General features: G+C 42.0%; 1 protein-coding gene across 7 annotated transcripts in view; it reads right to left on the reverse strand.

The window, feature by feature from the left end:
• Positions 1 to 1,439: 1,439 nt before the first annotated feature.
• chd9 (chromodomain helicase DNA binding protein 9) overlaps positions 1,440 to 19,360 on the reverse strand; it is a 70,237-nt gene continuing 52,316 nt past the window's right edge. For 6 of the 7 annotated variants that reach the window (XM_040011704.1, XM_040011705.1, XM_040011710.1 and 3 more), the window contains 25 exons: positions 19,029 to 19,284; positions 18,544 to 18,754; positions 17,329 to 17,524; positions 16,822 to 17,004; positions 15,692 to 15,877; positions 15,378 to 15,488; positions 15,047 to 15,246; positions 14,536 to 14,735; positions 14,274 to 14,433; positions 11,612 to 11,701; positions 10,615 to 10,718; positions 10,155 to 10,272; positions 9,961 to 10,018; positions 9,681 to 9,729; positions 9,281 to 9,530; positions 8,660 to 8,865; positions 7,361 to 8,233; positions 7,038 to 7,207; positions 6,669 to 6,899; positions 5,564 to 5,738; positions 4,842 to 4,990; positions 4,395 to 4,625; positions 4,036 to 4,185; positions 3,791 to 3,895; positions 1,440 to 3,424 (listed from right to left, as the gene is read on the reverse strand). In XM_040011704.1, coding sequence (XP_039867638.1) covers positions 2,423 to 3,424; positions 3,791 to 3,895; positions 4,036 to 4,185; positions 4,395 to 4,625; positions 4,842 to 4,990; positions 5,564 to 5,738; positions 6,669 to 6,899; positions 7,038 to 7,207; positions 7,361 to 8,233; positions 8,660 to 8,865; positions 9,281 to 9,530; positions 9,681 to 9,729; positions 9,961 to 10,018; positions 10,155 to 10,272; positions 10,615 to 10,718; positions 11,612 to 11,701; positions 14,274 to 14,433; positions 14,536 to 14,735; positions 15,047 to 15,246; positions 15,378 to 15,488; positions 15,692 to 15,877; positions 16,822 to 17,004; positions 17,329 to 17,524; positions 18,544 to 18,754; positions 19,029 to 19,284 — 5,664 coding nt within the window. In that variant the 3' untranslated portion in view covers positions 1,440 to 2,422. The remainder of the gene's footprint in view (positions 3,425 to 3,790; positions 3,896 to 4,035; positions 4,186 to 4,394; positions 4,626 to 4,841; positions 4,991 to 5,563; positions 5,739 to 6,668; positions 6,900 to 7,037; positions 7,208 to 7,360; positions 8,234 to 8,659; positions 8,866 to 9,280; positions 9,531 to 9,680; positions 9,730 to 9,960; positions 10,019 to 10,154; positions 10,273 to 10,614; positions 10,719 to 11,611; positions 11,702 to 14,273; positions 14,434 to 14,535; positions 14,736 to 15,046; positions 15,247 to 15,377; positions 15,489 to 15,691; positions 15,878 to 16,821; positions 17,005 to 17,328; positions 17,525 to 18,543; positions 18,755 to 19,028; positions 19,285 to 19,360) is intronic. The other variant, XM_040011706.1, reaches the window with a different exon arrangement.

Genomic DNA, 19,360 nt, shown 5'->3' on the forward strand with positions numbered 1-19,360 from the left:
AGAAGTCCCATCTTGTGTCTACATTTATCTCTTAACGAAGATTAACACAGTCATCAATCCATCGCTGCGGGGCAACAAAAAGTAGCAAAAGTCATCAGTCAGTCACCTACAGCAGATGTAGCAGTGGCTGGGTGTTTGCATAAGGGCACTACAAGTTTAAAGAGCGTAGAGGTGCAGATATACAAAATGACAGTGGCATGTTTAAGTTCATTGCTCAGACATAGAAAAATACCGTACTGTTAGTAATAATAATTAAAAAAGAAAAAATGCAATTGCATTGCAAGCAAACCCATGACGAGGTCTATATATAACAGGCATACAAGAAAACCACATTAAAGCAACATTAGAAATCAGGCATGTCTTCAGTCTTTGTTCATGTCTGAACCCACGGAGAAAAATGCTACAGCTACACTTAAGAACTAAACAGGTTTTTCAGCGGGCTGTCACCCTCAGCCCAAACAGAAACCTCACCTCGGAAATAATTTGTGTATCTAACAGTCCACTGTGTAACAGCAGTCCTAGAGCAAGCACTGTTGTGCTGAGAGAGACTTACAAAAAGGTACTTCGGTTCGAGTGAACTCCAGTGTTTGTGTGTATATCCTGGTTACAGGTTTAAAATGGACATGTGCACGGATGCTGAGCAAAACACACAAGCATGGATAGTGAGCGTAGATGTGAGCGGTGAATGAAAGAGAGTGAGGTACAGGATAAGGGCACTTCTACATCTATCTGAAGCTCTGTTCGTCAGAAAACAGAGTTGAGGGTGAAGTGAAATAAATCAAGACAGCGCTGAAAACTCCCAGCAACAAAAGCTATTATTGAGCCCTTCCTGAAGCTAACCCGTGTGGCACTGCGTAAAATTTAATACTTAGACAATGACAGTGATACTACAATCTTAGCCAGGAACTGAACTAACTTGTGCTTGTGCCCCATGGGCTTTGTAGGAACACAGGTTGCCATGCAATGCGTATCATCAAGCACTTGAATCCTCCAAATTTCCAAAGAGAAATTTTTGACGGTATTAAAAAAAACAAAACGACAAAAAAACAAACAAACAAACAAAAAAAAACAACAGCAATGTGGTGTTTACGTCTCATAGCCTGTCAGCCCCCACACCACCACCTAACATACAGCCTGGTGAGTTATGGATGCGGCGAGAGGAGCAGCTCAGGAAGCAAAACACAGAGGAAGGTTTCATTTAAAATAAAATCAAAAAAGGCCTCTGACACTCATTCCAGCAGAGATGAGAACATTGTGTACATTGACAGATCACACACACACCCATGCACATGTACATTTGCACAGTGAAGCCAATCCATTTAGCAAAGTTGAGGTAAGATTCAGTCAAATACATCGGGGTTGTAGAAATAATATCCATCAACACTACAAAGACCAAACAACTCCGTCAAGACCGCCAAGGGTCAAAGGGCAGTTTTTTGGCACACAGTAGAAGGTTTTTCTCTGTTACCGCAGCTCAAGGAGCTTTTAGTTATAATTAAGAGATGTGCAGGTGAATGTGAATGCCTACTGTTGGTGGCTAAAGTGCGCCTTGAACATGCTGTGGCATGTTTGTAAGGTGATGGTGAATATTAAAATGTAAAGTCAGACAGTAGAGAAATGAATTATGTTTAACTTCTTTTTTTTTTTTTTTGAAAGACAGATTTAAGATTGTGTATGTCTGGAAAAATAATAATTTTACCATTTTTCCAAGTCCTTACTAAGGAAGGAATCATTTCCTACCTGGACAAGGAGAAGTGATAAATAACCTCTTCAAGATGATATGAAGGTATTTGACAGGTTTGTGAGGCTGTGAGAGTTGTGCACTCGGGTGGAACATGGCAGACAGAGAATCTACAGCTTCAGTGACATTCATTAGCTGCCCAAGTTATTGCTGACATATCCAACGTATGATCTGCAAAGCATAAGTGTCAACGAACCTGTAAAAGTACTATTTACAAGAGAACCCAAAGTGTTTGTCAAGTGTCATTCCCCACACCCCTGACAATCAAAATATATTAATAGTACAGCTCAAAGAGCGTGTTGATGTAGTTTTACTTCTTTTAATAAAATTAATCCTGACATAATTACAATAATGCCTTTTTTGTTGCAATAATTGCATGGTACAAGTTCAGAGTTCAGAAATCTACTAAAGTCTGACATGCAAAATGTCTCAAAACAAGACTGTACCTTGTGAACAAACATTGACATTTTATTTCAGTTTCTTTAGGTCAGTTTTTCCTATTTTTTTTATTTCTTTTTTAAAGGTTTTTGTAGTCTTTATTACAGAACATTGTAGTTAGTTCTTGTATTTACATGTAAAGAAATCACAACAGAAGTGCTGGAAAATCCATATATATATGTGAATATATGTATACATTTCTAGGCAATACATAAATAAATTTATATTTATATATTTGTAGGATCAGTCCTCATCACTTGAGTCTGAATCGTCTGAGGATGAGGAAGAGCTCCCAGACTCTGATGAAGAAGACTCTGCTTTCCCTGAACCTTCAGGACCACTGTTATCCTTTTGTTCTATGGATTCATCCTCTTCCTCCTCCTCCCCCTCATCCAAAGCGTCTTCCAAAAGCTCGTCTTCCTCCTCTCCATCCTTGTCTCCCTCTGGCTGCTCTGTCTCCTGATGTGATGACTGGGAAACTGAAGGTAGAGGAGGAGCAGTTGGAAGGGTGGGGTCACTGTTTGAGCTCTGTGGCTGTGTGGTGGACACAGGAAGGTTAAGGCCTGGAGTGAGAAGCGTCCCTGGGTAAAGCATACTGGAGAGTAACAAGGGGTTAAGAGACAGTGGCTGACTGGAGGCTGCAGAGGCAGCTGAAGCACTTTGTGTGGCGGAGGAAGAGGAAGCAGAGCTGGAAGTGGAGGAAGGAGTCGTGTTTGAGCCCTCTGTCCTTTCTCCTTTGGTGTCTGAGGTGTGAGAGGGGGCTTTAGAGGCAGTTGGCTCTCCTGTTCCACCGCTGGTTATTCCCTTTGTTTTCTCTTCAGAGCCTCCTGCAGCTTCCTGAGCAGGCTTCCCAAGCAAGCTGCCCATACTAAGGAGGTTTGGCAGTCCAGCCATACCAGACAGCATCATGGGAAACATGGCAGCCAAGTTACTTGCAGCCAGGTTACTAGCATCAGACGGCAGCCCCATCAGGCCTGCAGTGAGCTGCAGGGACTGTAAATTCTGGAGGTTTTGCTGGAAGGCCTGCAGACTCGTGAGGTCCATTCCAGAGAGGAGGCCGTTTGCCAGCAGTGGGTTCAAACCTAGTGCCGAGGCTGCCGGGTTAGGTGGTGCTCCTGCCGCTGCAGCTGCAGCTGCCGCTGCCTTGGCCAAAGGATTCTTAGGTCGCCGTCCACGCCGACTTACCTCCTCTGGAACAATGGGTCCAGTCAGGATCCTGTCAAACATGCTCTCTGGGAGGTAACCCTGGAAAAGATGGAATGATGTTGGTAGGGTTCCCCAATACAAGCAAATAGTCAGGTAGTGACAGTGACAACAGTTCACTGTTACTTAATTAGGCTCATTGAGATAAAACTAATGTTGTCCTAAGAGAAGAAGAGCAGCACATATTTGAACATATGCATTAAGGTTAGTCAGGCCAGTTTTACTATTATCTGCACTCAATGACATGAATGGGGTGAATTTAAAAACCATTTCGATGGCACCAAACTGCCGTCTCTAAAATGATCAGAAACAGGTTAAAACCTTCATGACAGTAGAACTTACGCCTGTTTAAATTTTATAAGGTATAAATTTTATAATATGTGAGGGAAGTGTTACTCTGTAACTTACCGACTGTTTAACAACATCGGCCCATTCAGGCGGGACTCCGTACTCTGGGTTTTCCTGAAGGAATCGGCATAGGTCCTTCAGCGGAGGAGCAAAGGCTCCACCAATCTTCAAGAAAGAATACAGACAACATAAACCCAAGTGCACATCACTGTTATAATGTACACACTGTCAAAATGATTATTAAAAAATTAAAAGCCATCTTTGTATTTGTATGGCTGGTTATGACTTAAACACCACCAACACACCTTGCGTGCGTTTCTCCTGTTGATGATCTGGACCCTTTCTTCTCCCGTCAAGCTGTTCACATCAATCTTGTTGGGGTTTCTACAGCGGTGCCTTTTCTGCTTTGGCCGACCATCCTGGAAGTGGAACTGCATTTGCATCTTATTTACCCCCTAAACATGAAATGTAACGACAGTTAGTTACATAGAATGTCTAACTACAAGAAGTTTTCTGCTCATACTGGTTCCTCTGTTTTTTTAATTAAATATGTACTAAATAAAATAATGTTTCTAAATATCTATATTTTAGTTAATCAGGAATTGTCTCTTTTCAACAGACAAGAAGAATTTGAAGCCCTTGGAGCAAAAAAGTAAAGACTTACACAGATAAAAGCTCCTGTGTCTGCCACAAAGCCAGGGTTTTCTTTTAGCCACTGCTCCAGTTCTTTCCTCCTGGGGGCATCATCCCCAGCCAGCCGGGTGCCATCTTTCAGGTTGATAACCGGGACCCTGCTCTCAGTGTCTGCAGGGACCTGACTGGGGTTCTGACTGTAGCTTGATGCAGGGCCTGGAGTCATGCCCACCTGGCCAATACCCCCCCACCCTGGAGGTACCTGAAAGCATATGAGCATGTCATTATATACTGTATACTTTGCAGAACAGCCATTAAAAAAAAAAAACAAATCAGAAGAGCACTTTTAACAAATATAATTGGTTCCAAACAAAAAATAAAAAAAAAAATCAGGAAACTGCCATTTGTGATTGTTTTCTGATTTCTAGCATAACACACTTACTAAGAAGTATGCTCAGCTAACAGAACAACTGCTTACCTGATCGGGAACTGTTGGGACTCTACTCTTGTTCATGAAGAGCAGGTCCATTCCCTCAACGTTCTTCCTCCTCCCTCTCCTCCTTTTAACCACTGGCTGGCCATCTATTACTCCATTTGGCCTCATCTGACCAGTAAGACCTGTAGGAACTGGAGGAGAAACAGCCTGTTAGCAGTGAACTACTGTGTCAGAAAAAGGGCTAACTGTAAGTCTTTTCTTAAATTGGAGCCACATTCATATTTTGGTGTCAGGACTTCGACTTTTTCTTACATTTAAGAATATTATGAACAGACCAGATGATTTTCTTACAGAATTAAGATATTTAATGACTAGAAAAAGTCAATGCAACAGTCCAGACTGTTTTTCTCTGTAATTTAAAAGATCCTTTGCTACCATCTTGTGGCGCTAAAGAAAAACAGCATTGTCCATTTCAGCACACTGTGCACGAACAGATGCTCAGATCTTTGCTCTATTTACATTCAGATATATTTTAGACAGCACACATCATCAGGCAATAAATTTCTATAGTGCAATGTATTCCCTTTTTGGATAACACCAACTGTTTAACTGCACACAACTAAAGCCTACTCAAATATGAATGGTCAACACTACTTGGACTACAAACAGAGAACTTCTGCTGCCTAAAGTTTTTCCTGTTGCCTAGAGATTTGCGTATTCATACGCCAAATCTGTTGAGGAAGATTATTTTTAAAGAAACATACCCGTCTGGAAGCTGGACTGAGGTTTGGTGATGTCAGCAAGTCCTGTATCTGAGGCACTCTGGAGCTCATGAAGCCGAGCCAGGTACTGCTGCTGGGCCTGGGGACCTTCCTCGGACTCCAGGGCCCTCTTCAGAGGTAGACCCTGTTTCTGGAAGGTCAACTTCAGACCTCCCTCCTGTTATACAGACAACAGTGTAAGACAAGTCTAGGAAAATGACTGTCGGGGAAATGTACAGATTTATAAACAAAGAAAAGCTTTAGACTTTATTTGTTGAGTCTGTCTGAGACTTTCCTGAATGATCACATTCTTTTTGTCTCGTGATTTAAGGATGACTAGGACTGCTGTTCTCATTGCTCTCTCTTAATGGAAATGCTTACTTGAGATCTTTGTTAATTCATCTTGTAAAAAGTTTCTCACAAAATAAAAACAAATCTTGTTCAGATATTTTCTGGTTAGTAATACTGGGACACATGGACACACAGTGGGTAGTGCTTAGCAAAGCAGTGGGTAAAGCTTTTTCAGACTGGAGTTGAAAGCCATGCCAAAGCAATAGCTGCTGTCAGCATATAATATCTTAATATTGAAGGTAACAAGCTTCTGGTGTTTAATGATCTGTGATGGTAAAAACCATAAATTTGGAAAATGATCCCCATCAAAAAACAGCATAAAAGGAAAGATGAATACAAGCAAATCTGAAGCCTGCCATGTTAATGGCCACATTGCTTAGGAGCATATCAGAGAACACCCACAGCAGAGGTCTCCATTTCAATCTGATTATTAGCAAGACCCCCTTCAGTCTAGAGAGGCTTCAGACTGAACCTTATTATATTCTCATGACTGACTGATTTGTGCTCATGTAATCACAGCCCAAGAGCCCAATTCAAATTGAGTGTGTGGGAAAAGAGAGGAAGGCTGCTATTAAATTAATCTCTCCTCCTGCCAGGCAGTCAAAACCACTAATCATACCCAAAGGAAAGCAGGAAGAAAACCAGAGAAACATGCTGAACACGGCAACTAACACCGGTCATGGCAGCAGGAAGTGGTAGGGTCCTAGGATTAGGGCGAAGCGGAGGGAGGAGGGGAGGAAGGGAGAAATCAACATACATCGTTGAGTTTTACTGAGAACTCCTTGTTTTCTGCAACATGCTTGGTCACCTTTGACCCCTGTGGTGAAGCAGAGGGGTCCTCGCACATGCTGTTGGCATTGTCCAGCAGCTTGGTGGTGTAGAAGGAGGCCACAGCGCCTCCAGGCTCATAGACCCGACGTGTTCCCGGCCATTTGCCTTTAAGCACTGCCTGGCAAATGCTGTCCAGGCGGTTAATAATCACGCGATCCTTAAAAAGCAAGAGCCACAGAATTTTAGTGTGAATTCCCCACAGCACCTGACCACACTGTAAGTGGACATATTAATGTGTTTTCAGCATTACATCATCAGCAAATTATGCAAACCGCACATATACATAGTTAATCACCTTTGGCCAGTATGATGCAGCCAGCATGTACCCTCCACCCTGGAAAGGGTGTGAAGAGTTGTTGGAGATGCCATTCTCAGCTACATGGGTGTCTTGTGTTTCATCCTGCGTAGCGCTGAGAGATGCCACACTGTCCTCATCAAATCCCTTTACACTTGTAACAGTGGGGACTGAGGAAAAATCGGCAAAAAGACATTTGAGATCCACAAAGAATGCAACAGAGAAAATGCATTTATTTGAACCTAGAAAAGCTCACTGTCAGCACTCCTAACAAAACATTACTTGCTTTAAGTTTTCTGGAACTTACATAAGAAAGTACTCACCCTTCTTTTTTCCTTCCTCTCCCTCACTTTCACTGTCATCAGAAGAAGATGAGGAGGAGGAGGATGATGATGAAGAGCCAGAAGAGCAAGATGAAGAAGAAGAGGAGGAGCTGGACCCTGAATGTGATGAGGAAGATGAGGATGACGATGAAGAGGAAGAAGAGCGTGACGTCGAACTTGAGGAGGAGCCATCTGAGTCGGACTCTGTGCCATGCCTGGCGTCCTTGCGGCCCCTCTTGGTCTTCTTCGGTTTCCTCTCTGAGGAGTTGGGTGTGAGGGGTTTCGTTCGTGCTGCCACCATCTGCCTTTCATTGTCCCTGGTTACTGAAACAGGCTTCTCTTCCAGACCTGTGGGAGTAGCTGGTGCTTGAGTCGGGGTCCAACTTGCTCCTTGTCTTTCCTTGCTCTCCTCACCCTCTGAAATTGGTTCCACTTTGGGCGTGACCCCACATAGGTCTGCGTCTCTTTGAGTGGGTGGAGGCAGTGGAGAGCCTGTCAACACTGAAGTGGTAGCTTGGTACTGAGGGTGTAAGAGCGGTGTGGATGTACGTGATTGCTGCTGTGCAGCTTTTGTTTGACTGTAGTTGCGTTGGGCAGCCATGAAGCTGAGTTCAGGGTCTCTCAGAATGTGGTAATCAGTGCGACTTACACCATGCTTTGCAGCACCAATTAGCAGGTCACGGTCATGACTACCAGCCTCCCACCAAACAGGTAAGTCAGAGCTCATCTGACACAGTGGCAGACGCTCGTATAATAATTGATGTCGAAGGACTTGTTCCCTCACCTGCCGAAGCAGCTCTATTCTGTACAGGGTACGAGATGCTCGCTCTTCTGTAATGGGCTGGATGTTTAGAGAAGGGTCCACTGCAGAGTCTGGAACAAAACGAACAAGCAGGTTTGAGAAAAAAAAAAAAAAAAAATTCTCAACAGGAAACTCTCAGACTTGTTTTTGTCTGGAGCTTCAATGTCACAGTGTTTATCTTTCCACAAATGATTAACCCTATCAGTCGTCTACCTCAGAACTGCTGAGCCAGCTTGTTTACTAAGGTGTTACAGACCATCCTCCAAAACAGAACCTTGGAGTCAGGATTGAGTGAGCCACATACTACATGAAGCACTGTTTTCACGTTAAGTTATCCAACTAAATGGATTTTCTTGATGAGATCAAATGGCTTAGAGACACTAACTGTTGAAAATAATCTGAAGGATCTTCCCTTCAGATATAGGTGTGACTGGACCATAATATATGACATTGTGATCTGCATACATGTCTGCAAATAAGGAAAATGAGTATCTGACCTCCCTCTTTAGGTGGCAGGCGACACACACGTCGGCACATGGCAGTAAAAGCACAAAGGTATTTCTGCAGGCTCTCATCAGTCTTCTTGTGCAGCCGAGCCATAGCCCTGAACTTGGTCCAATCAAACCGCCCGAGGTTTGGGTCAAAAACGACACCAAAAGTAGAGACAACGCGATAAAAGTCAGCCTCTTCTCGTCTGGTCCATCTGTTGAAAGTGGAAAATAAATTTAAATTATATTAGTTAAACATACGCTCTCTCTTAAAAAAAAAAAAAAAAAGATTTCTGATGTCTGTGGTTGGCATACTATTGACCAGTCATGTTTGAAACTGCGATACTAAGAATGGAATTTGAAAAAGTGCATCAGATAACTGATGGCTATCGTTAACAATCTTGATTTGTATTTGCTATTTTTACTATTTTTAAAACTGAAAATGAATATCCATTGGCCCATTTGAAATCCTAGAAAATTGCCTGTTGCTCTGGGAGGCTATGTCAGCAGATTGGGTAATGGGTTCCCACACTGCCCATCCCCCGACACATAATATTCTGCTTTTACGAGAGCATATGAATATTGAATTGCTTCTTTTTCAGCCATCACTGATATAATCTGTGTTCTAACCTTTGTTGCCGTTCAATCTTGGCAGCCATCTTGGGGTTGAGGGTGTCGTTGAGAGTGGGGGGTAGCGGGCAAAGTGGAGCAGACAGCACCATAGTCTGCTGGGAGGACTGAGACTGAGTCTGGTGGATGTGTAGGATCTGGCGGCTCTTGGTGTAGCGCTGAGAAGCTGTTATCAGACGTCTCAGCCTGGCTGTCAGCACTGAGGGGGAGGGCCAGTAGGCACTTTCACTTTCTGTCACTGGAACAGGATCTGAATTAAATAAACAGCAAAAAGAGTGGCATTATTTCTAATATTTTTATTCAATTTACCACTTGAAATCTCTAGATTTCTCCTGCCCGTGGGAGGCCTGTGCTTGTAATCATGATAATTTGCTGTGAATTACAAGCATCTAATACTTACCTCCAGCACTGTCAGTGATAACCAAGTCTCCAGGAGAAGAGGCGTCGTCCTGAATGAGAAGAATTTATGTTTAAAGAAGAATACCGGAGAACTGACAACCCCAACAAGTCAAATGAAGTATCAAATATCTTGATGCATGCTCAATCATCCAGGTAAGGAAATCCTAAAAAGTTGATTCTGTTCAGCTGAACAGAAAAACGCTACATCCACATGAACAGAATAAAATTTTGGGGAATAAATATCAAATAGCAACATTCACCTTTGAGTTTTGTGACCTTACCTCCATGTCGTCCTTTAACAGTGCTGGAGCCGGCTTGTATTCTGGATCATCCACATCCCTATCCACATAGAGAAAGTTTGTGTTTTGTTGTTTTTTTTTGCAGATGACAGATTAAAAGATATCTGGACCAGCCTAATCAAATTAAAGTAAAAGACAAAGTATTTTAACAGTTCAGGTGGGTGTCGTGTACTCACCCATCCATGAAATCATTGTTTCTCTGTTCAGCAGCGATGGCCTTCTCATCTGGTTTTCCCACACGCTCTAGGAAACACAGGGTAGGGTCTCCACGAATAGTGTTGTACTTCTCATAACCTGGGAAAGCACAGGAGGATAAGTAAACACCAAAATTAGTTAAGGATAATGCATGGAAACAGATATGAAGTAGACAAGCTGGTTCATTTCCCACCAACCAAAAATAGTTTAGCAGGTTTCCACTGATGGTACTTTAAATAAAAAATACTGACTTTTCCTTTTCACCAAACTCACCACTATCATCACGGAAAAAGCTTAACTTAAAAGCTAACTTTTAGTTGGAACTTAAAATCCAGAATTACATTTTTTGCACTGAAGTTTTAAAACAAACAAACAAACAAACAAAAAAATAAAAGACCCCCCCCCCCCAAGCAAGTCACATTAGTAGAAAAACTGTGTTACCATGCTTAAAGACACCCAGCAGAAGACACTTGTCAGAGATTGCATCCCACCACAGGGCTGGAAGCTCTGAATTGTCAGGCTCTGGAACCCAGATCTTTACTTCACTGTAGAGGACAAGAAGACGCACAGCTTTAGACGGGTATTATGGGGAGTGATGTTTATACATTTCAATATACTTGCTGATAGCTGTGACCGTTTTTCATAAGATACTTCTTGATGCATTTTTAAAAAGCAGCTGGTATCAACTTGATTAAACAACTTTAAAAAAAACAAAAAAAACCACAACCCTTCTACATCTATTTGCTTCAATACAAACGTCTTTTATTGTTAATCCATACAAAGCTATTTGTAAAATGTAAATAGTCATTTCATGTTCATGGCAGTTGGCATGTTTTTGAAAAGATCACAATGTGGCATTATACCTTAAATACAAATAAGGTTGCTATAGTGAATTTAGTGTTGAATCTGGCCACGTCAAAGATGCAAAAGCACTGTAGTTGAACCATCTTGTTCTTGAGCAGAAAATAAATAAGTCCCGTCTTTCACCAGCAGGTGGAGCTCTGCAACCTTCTAATGAATTTGGCTGATCATTTGTTCCCTCAACAGGTTGATACCATAGGCTAATGACACCACTCCAGGAGAGAAGTCTGTGGCAACGCCTTTAACCCTTTAACCAGAGTTGTCATTTAACATCTCTATCAAGGCATTTACTGTTGTATTAAGGCAGAGGAAGCATTGGTCTTTTCTGTACAGTGAGATTGCGAGTAGTGTACAATTATAAAAATGCTGCATAGAGGTTTAAAAGCTGTCTACTGCTAAGTATAAACAGATGAGTTATGTCCTAGGAAGAGTATAGTATAGTCTTTGCCAAAAATAAATTCTAATGGAGACCCAAGCAATAAGAGTTGCAGGAAAAACTCATCTTAGTGATAAACGGTTTTAATTCTCAGTGCAAACAACCCAAGTTGACATCAGACTAGGTAAAAGTCAAGCTCACCTGGAGTCCACGCCATCTAGCACCTTCTGGGCCTGGCTTCCTATCACCTCTTGTTTCAGGTAGTAGAGCATTCTGACCCTGAGCAGCACCCTGCAGAGAGAAAACCCACTGGTCAGAACAAAGCCCTGACCACTCAGCCCTGCTGAGCAAGCAGAAGTAATACACAATACACAGACATACGCACACAGACTCACCAATTTGTTGGGCAGAATGCAATTAACTGTGTGGTCAGACTACAGACTGTATTGTATACTCATTTCATTTTCACTTATACATTTAGTCACATTCATCAATTTATGCCTATAATCTCTCATCTTTAAGTGTACTAAGAGCAAAGTACAGCTATAAATACTCCACTGTACTGGCCTTTGACGGAGCAGGAGACTCTACACAACTCTTCTGAAGAGACCGGCATATGTGCCAACCCTGATCAATTAACTATGAATTATTGTATCACTTAAAGTGACATTATTGTATAGACGTCACAAGGGAGTCATGAGCACATCCACAGCTCGGCTCTGAGGACTGAATGAACAGACAAGCGTCTCTCTCCAGTTGTCATGTGGTTGTACTGGCAGTAGATGAAGGCTGGGAAGTCGAGGCTGACAAGGTAGAGAGGAGGCTGACTCACAGGGGAGACATTAGCTCTGTGATGCATGATCGCACATTACAGGCAGCAGGCTTTGAGCGCAGACAGTGAAGTGCTGGGAACCGATGTGCTGGTGTACCAGAGCTGTAGCGTCTAGCAAGCCTTGAGATTTTCTTGGTGACGAAGACCTACGGTCTAGTCATTCTGTAAGAACACATCATGATGCCTGTTGGCCAATTTTGGCTCTAAGGTTTCAAGGACAAAAATAAATAAATAAATGAATGAATTTTGAAAAATCCTAAAATGATTTTTTTAGGTCACATCTCTGTTAGTACCATTGTTGGCAGGCTAGTCTGCTTCCTTGTATTTGTGACCACTTTTTCTCATCACTTATACCACTATATTCATACATCATCATATGGATCCATTGCTTCTCCTGCCAAGGCTTCTTTTCAGCACAGCTTTTTTATCAAGAGCACTGAAAAAACTGTGGGCTGCTGCTCACAAATACATCATGTCAGGCATTCCATCTTTCTTCTGGTATAACTAGGCTAAATATTGTTATAAATGAGCCCAAAATCCTTCTTTCATTTACTGACACGACCATGAACAACCGGAGGGCTCCAGAGTCTGTCCGTCTGTAGGAGTGATGGATGTCTGTGTTGACCGGCCTGGACTTGTGGCTCTGGTAAATTAGAGCTGAACGTCCTCCTCCCTCCGTCCTCCACCCTCCATATTCCTGTGTGACTGGACCCGCCCAGGAGCAGCTGCTGCTTCCTCTGCCTGTCAGCACCCCTTTTCCAAGCCTCTGTTAGTTGCATTTGTGTTTGTGTGTGAGAGATGTGGTTCACTCAGAGAGGCTGCAGAGGATCTCAGCACAGTCAAACACAGTCTTTCAAAAACAAATAACCCAAGTATGTCTGACATGAGTGGCATGCAAAAAATCTCCAATGGGCTGTACATAGAAAACACCATCAGCGTAACAGAGAGATTCTTCATCATAGATAATATTCTCATCCAAAACACGCAATGACCATAAAATGCCTTCTTAAACCTGCATAGTATAAGTATATTTTCATAATTATATTATTCAGCATGCAGTAAAAAGGGGGGAAAAAAACCTACTGCGTTTTATTCAGTAAGGTCCAAGATGTTCACATCGTTATCACCCACTATGACCCAGTTTCATAACCTGTTGATGCTTTAAACTTTTCAAGTCTTTTAGCAAACAGTCTACAGTAATTTACCCCTTCTTCCTATAGCAACCATTGCTGTGCAAGAGCTGTGTCCTACATTTGTGGGTCTGTTAAGAAGCCAGTGCACACCCCCACCCCACCAGTCACATTCCAGGTCCTCAGAGGGAAAACGCACAAGTCAGCAAACCCTGCTAGCTGCATGTCCCCAATTGCCCGGCGTGTCACATATCAGACAATCCCTGGATTCAGCAATACTGGAAAAGGAAACAATGGAGAACTTTCTATGGAAGCTTCAGTGCTCTGCATCCAAAGCCCAATGGACACAAGCTCTGCGTTTTATAGCGCTATTCCCCCCTCTGTAAATAAGAGAGATCTATGACAGCCATTAGATGGGCTGAAGCCTCATGAAGATTCTTATCAGCTAGTCTCAACGTGAAGTCTGTTAATCAATCAGCGGACTGTCAGCTCCAATACATGTTTTAGTGCTTCCTAATTATTGTTGCTTGAAGGTGCCGCGGTTAAAATTTGAGCCATGTGCAAACTGTATTTTCATACACTTAGGCTTCATTACACGAAAAATAACTCGAGATCATCTTTGTTAAAAGAGAATAATCACCACCTGCCAGTTTCTATAATAGCTTAAAGTTTTACATCAGCACTCACACACCTCTTTCTCATGCACCGGAGACTAAACAACACAGCAATAGACAATTAGTCCCCATCTCCACTATAAGCCAGTTAAATGCATACTCTCTTTTATCTTATAATGCTTTTGAAATAGCAATATAGAACCTCTATATTGTGGTCATTTGGAACATTATTTGTCTTAATTGATGAAACTCAAATTGGATGAAAAGTGCCATAAGTGAATACTTACTTGTTGCAGTGGTGTTTCAGGTGCTTCTTATAGCCATCGTCCTGAAGCATATGCTCAGGGTTGTGCTTCCTGAGCCACTCAGCCTTGTGGATGTCAAAAGAACTAGACTGGGTCTTCATCTTTTTACCCTTTCTCCCCCGAGGAACTGGGGCAGACAAGCCTAGTAAAATAAAAAAAGTAAGTGTTGTGGTTCAAATTAATTCTTATTACTTACTGATTGTAATAAAGTCAGTAAATGTCGGCTTGAATTGCTGAGACTCACCTAAGTGATTCTGCAACTCCTTTGTGCGTCCATCCTCGGTAGGGGCTATGAGGTCCCACATGAAGCTTTTGATTTTGTCATCTCCACGATAATGGACCAGGCAGTAGGCCAACAAGGCCCGGCAGATGGACTCCACATCCCACTCAGTCAACTGCTTCTTAAAACGGCCATGGTTGAGGATATCCTTCCAACGACCCCATCTGGAAACAGAATGGGAATGCCACACTTAGGAATACTCATTAGAGTATGGAAGCAGACTCTATGTACAGTTTGGATAACGTTTTTTAGTGTTAAAGCAAAAATGCATATTGCTGTAATTTATAATCCTGATGGTCTTGTTTGTTTGTATGTGAATGGACAAATTCAAGTGGAGATAATAGGATGTTTAATTCAATCTATTACAGATTTTTCAGGAGCCTCTTTGTTGACAAAAATTCAGGTGAGTCCTTCCAAATACCAGCTATGTTATTTAATAGTTAGTATTAGGTTAAATTTATTAAATGTATCTTACCCGTAGACAAGCAAGTTCTTCTCTACTCTGAAGCACTCTGTGCGGCCATAGCTGTTCAGGCGATCGTAGTTTCGTCTGAGCTTAGGTTTGGTCTCATCGCCGTCACTCTCGCCCTCTGAAAGCTCTGCTAGCTCATCCTTGGTGGCACTAAAGGGCCTTGTCTGCTTTCTGACACGAGGAGTGTCAATGACCAGGCTGTTCTGTAGAGGGGGAAAAAATTTCATGGACTTTATGTCTTTTATGCAGTTAAAAGGGAATAGATGTCCTGTGTATGTCACATTCCAATTATCCATTTCTGTGGATATTGTATCCATTTTAGTCTGGTACTCACTCTGCCATTGACCATATCCATATCAATGTCAGCCTTTTTGGCCCACTTGTCCCAGAAATTAGGGTCATCCAGGGAGATGTCTGTACGGTTTCCAGATGCTACAAAACTGGCCTGAAAGCAGACATCAGAATCACATTAAGTTATAATCATATTTGTTTTTCCCCGTATGCCTGAGTCAGGAATTGGCACAGGTTGAGAATTTTAAAAAGCCAGCGATATGCAATCTCCACACTCATGTACACAAAAGGCGATAAAGCTGATGTTAAATCATTTGTACTTAACGAGTTCTATTTATCAGATTTCTTGTTTTTTACCTTGGCAAAAGTGGATCCTCGTCCCTCAGACTCAATGGTAATGGTCTTTGTCCTGCGCTGCAGGATCTGGTCAATGTCCTCCTCACAGAATTTGGCCCCTTCATCCTCCTCATCCATGATTGCCCCGTAGGCCCCACGTCGCAACAGATCTTCAATCGCCTTTTTGGACAGCTGCTGCTGCACAGCCTGTAAGGTAAAGAAAAAAAAAAAATCATATTAAAGTCATGAAACTATAACACGGTTATAATTACATGATAATAGTTCACAGATTACAAAATAGACTTCAGGTGTGAAATGGAACCACAGGAGGAATGGCACTACATAATGCATGAGTTGATCAAATCTCCAGTTGACAGAAATAGCACACTAAATGCAGGCACACAGATAGAGCGACAAAAAGCGTGTCGAATTATTAAAATGACAAAATTAGCAGCTATATATCCAACCCCGGCATTTGTTTAGTATGCAGATATGTTCAGTCAGACCAGATGTAGAAAACTGCTAATACATCCTCCTTACAGTTCATATAACTCCCAGGGGACACAAACTGCAGCTAAGCATCCACCTACACACCTCACAGTGTTGACACACTCCCTCACAAACAGATTAGAGTCTAACAGGATCGGTTACACTTCAAGTGGAAATTTTAAGAGTGACCTTCACGTTTTAGTTTTGATTTTTTTGTTGGCTTGACAAGAAAAAATTGGCTTAGTGTCATTTCACATTTGCTACAGTGTCCTCCTAATGTAATTCAGTATCCCGGGTATGTATGTCAACTTTTATGTTACTGGAATGGCAGCTGAAAGAAATGCAGCATTGATCTCTTGTCTTTTATAAATGTAATAATTTTCAGGAGATCATTAACTTGTTTCATATCCAGCTTTTCAGAGTTTAAGATGGCAAAGCTGGAGAAGAGAGTGGACGGTGTACTGTTCGTTAACAATAAACAGAACACTTCGATCAAAAAACAAAAAACGTGTTATTATAATTTATTTGCATCTCCCCGTATGAGGCATTAGTCATTGGCGCTGGGGCTCGTGTAATTCTGCAAGATGGTTTCTAATTCACAAGATTTCAAGATTTAACTACTCATTTCTATTCCAGATCGTATGGACAATTCTCAAACTTACCCCTCCCCCAGTGCCTCCTCCCAGGCTGTTATCTCGGCCACTCATGCTCTGCAACACTGCTTTATCCAAACCCAACTTGAGGCTGGCGCGATCAAACATTTCTCGCTCATATGAGTTCCTGGTGATCAAACGGTACACCTTCACTGCCTTGTTCTGACCGATGCGATGGCAGCGAGCCTGGGCCTGTAAAGTATACAAAAACTGAGGAAACTGCACCGAGCATATAATTTGTTTTAATATCTACACATTGATTTGACAGACAGCTCTTCTTAAATGACTCATTAAAATGAGATTCAACAAATAACATGTAAGTTGTTTGTGGAATGACTGAGCATTCACAACATGTACTTTTGACTAGACACAGTGTAATGCACTTCCCATGGTGGCTAGTTTTGCTGCCTATTAATTGCACGAGCAGATCTCAGATAACTGTTAGTATGCCACTTTCTCGAAACAGCAATAAAACAAAGTCTACAGCATTTCGCTGAACCCACTGCTGAGTCCTACCTGCAGGTCGTTTTGTGGGTTCCAGTCAGAGTCGAAGATGATGCAGGTGTCTGCTGCTGTGAGGTTGATTCCCAGCCCACCAGCTCTTGTACACAGAAGGAAAACAAAGCGATCTGAGTCAGGCTTACTGAAGCGGTCGATGGCAGCCTGTCGCAGATTTCCACGAACCCGTCCATCAATACGCTCGTACAGATACCTGCAACATAAATGAAATAAATATGATGAATGTTTGTACAATACCTTTTTAAATCGTTTATTCTGAGTTCTTGTACATGGGATCCAGGTATAGTGCTTATCTAATCAAACACCTCGGTATGTTCAAAATGTGGGCGTTATTCTTTGACAGCTATATTAATTTATCCATACTCAAAACAAGACCACAGTACTTATGGTCTTCACACTATCAAGTATTCTTGTTTTGTATTCCCTTTTTCTTAACCCGAGAAATATAAAACTATTTCTACAAGAGGTGAGTATGCTCTTTCATCCTCGAGTCCACAATCATCCCCTCCTACAATCCTACCCCTTGCTCTTCCTGGGGTTATCCACTTCCACTCAAGAGAAACCTCAGAATCTCCCACTTGTCTAATGTGATGGAGCCCTGAGGGCTTTTGTAACCTACTGCTGAACCCTGTCTGAGGTCTGTGTTGCACAGCACCTCACATGTTTACAATAGCTTCAGGTTTGTTCTAGCTTCTGGTGGGCAGCCAGCAGAAAGAAAGAAGAGAAAGAGAAAGGAAGAGCTAGAACAGGGCAGTGAAGGGTTTTAGCTGGAACTTAGTTTGTACACATTAGCTTTATATCTTTGATGAAAGAGAAAAAAAAAAAAATCACGTATACTGATTGAAATAGTTCCGTGTATTGCACTCTGAAATTTAAACCTAAAACCCTGTGATGGAACTGAGACATTATCAAGTTAAAAATGCTAAAGAGAAGATTAAAATAGCAGGCTGTCGTGTAAAGTGCCTGGCAGTTTGGTGTGATAATTTGACATCTCTTTGAACATAAAGGAAATTAGAAATTTAAACAATGCAGGTAGAAAGGAACATTTAAAACTACTATTAAGTGTACAACTAAAACCTTGTTTGGTTGTGTACAACAGATATGGTGCTTCCTTACTATCAGACTGGATAGAACGAGGTCAAAGGTAAGCGAGTAAGGGCGATATCACATTTGAACTGCAGGACTACAGTTTGTCTAGTTACATCCTGTTACCTTCTCTGAATGAGGTAGTCTTCCAAGATGTCCAGACAGCGGACCATTTGGGAGAAGATGAGCACCTTGTGCCCTCCTGCCTTCATTTTAGGCAGCAATTTGTCAATGAGGACGAGTTTCCCAGCAGACTGCACCATAGCCTGCAGGTGAAAGTCTAGGGCAGTAGGGCTGTGCACTTCCCTGAAGTCTTCTAGGATCTTTTCCTCTGCTCCTGTCATAGCAAAGACATGGGCGCATTAAAAAAAAAGTGACGCAGTATTGTCAAAGTTAATTATTTTATTTAAAGCCTGATTTCAATTCAATGACTGATATATAAGAGCATAATTATATGAGAAACAATGGTACTTGTGTACCATAAAAAAGCAGATTAAAGAAAGAATTTAAATTTGCTAAATTTGGCTGTTAGCTCTAGAAGGTGAGAACAAAAGTTGTTAGTTTGCAGTTATTACAGAACTTCTTTATTTAAGCTTTCAGCGCTGTCCTACCTTTGATTAGGTAGGGGTGGTTGCAACACTTTCTTAGCTCCATCATAGTGTTGACCAGGTTGGGCATATTTGCCGGGCCAGCTCCTTTAGCCAGGAAAGAAAAATTCTTCTCTAGGATGGCACGGTAGTATTTCTTCTGAATGTTGGTGAGCTCAACTTCAATGATGGTTTCCTCTTTCGGAGCCAACTTCTTCTCCACATCTTCTTTCAAACGACGCAGCATCATAGGCTTCAGGATACCCTGAAGCTTTTGCACCTGTGGGTCACAGAGACAGTTTGAACTCACCTTTGGCAGCTGCTTCTATGCTGCACTTGTTTGGGGGCTAAAAATT

The sequence above is a fragment of the Simochromis diagramma genome, unplaced genomic scaffold (genome assembly GCF_900408965.1).
Source record: "Simochromis diagramma unplaced genomic scaffold, fSimDia1.1 OVJJ01000603.1, whole genome shotgun sequence".
Lineage (NCBI taxonomy): Eukaryota > Metazoa > Chordata > Actinopteri > Cichliformes > Cichlidae > Simochromis > Simochromis diagramma.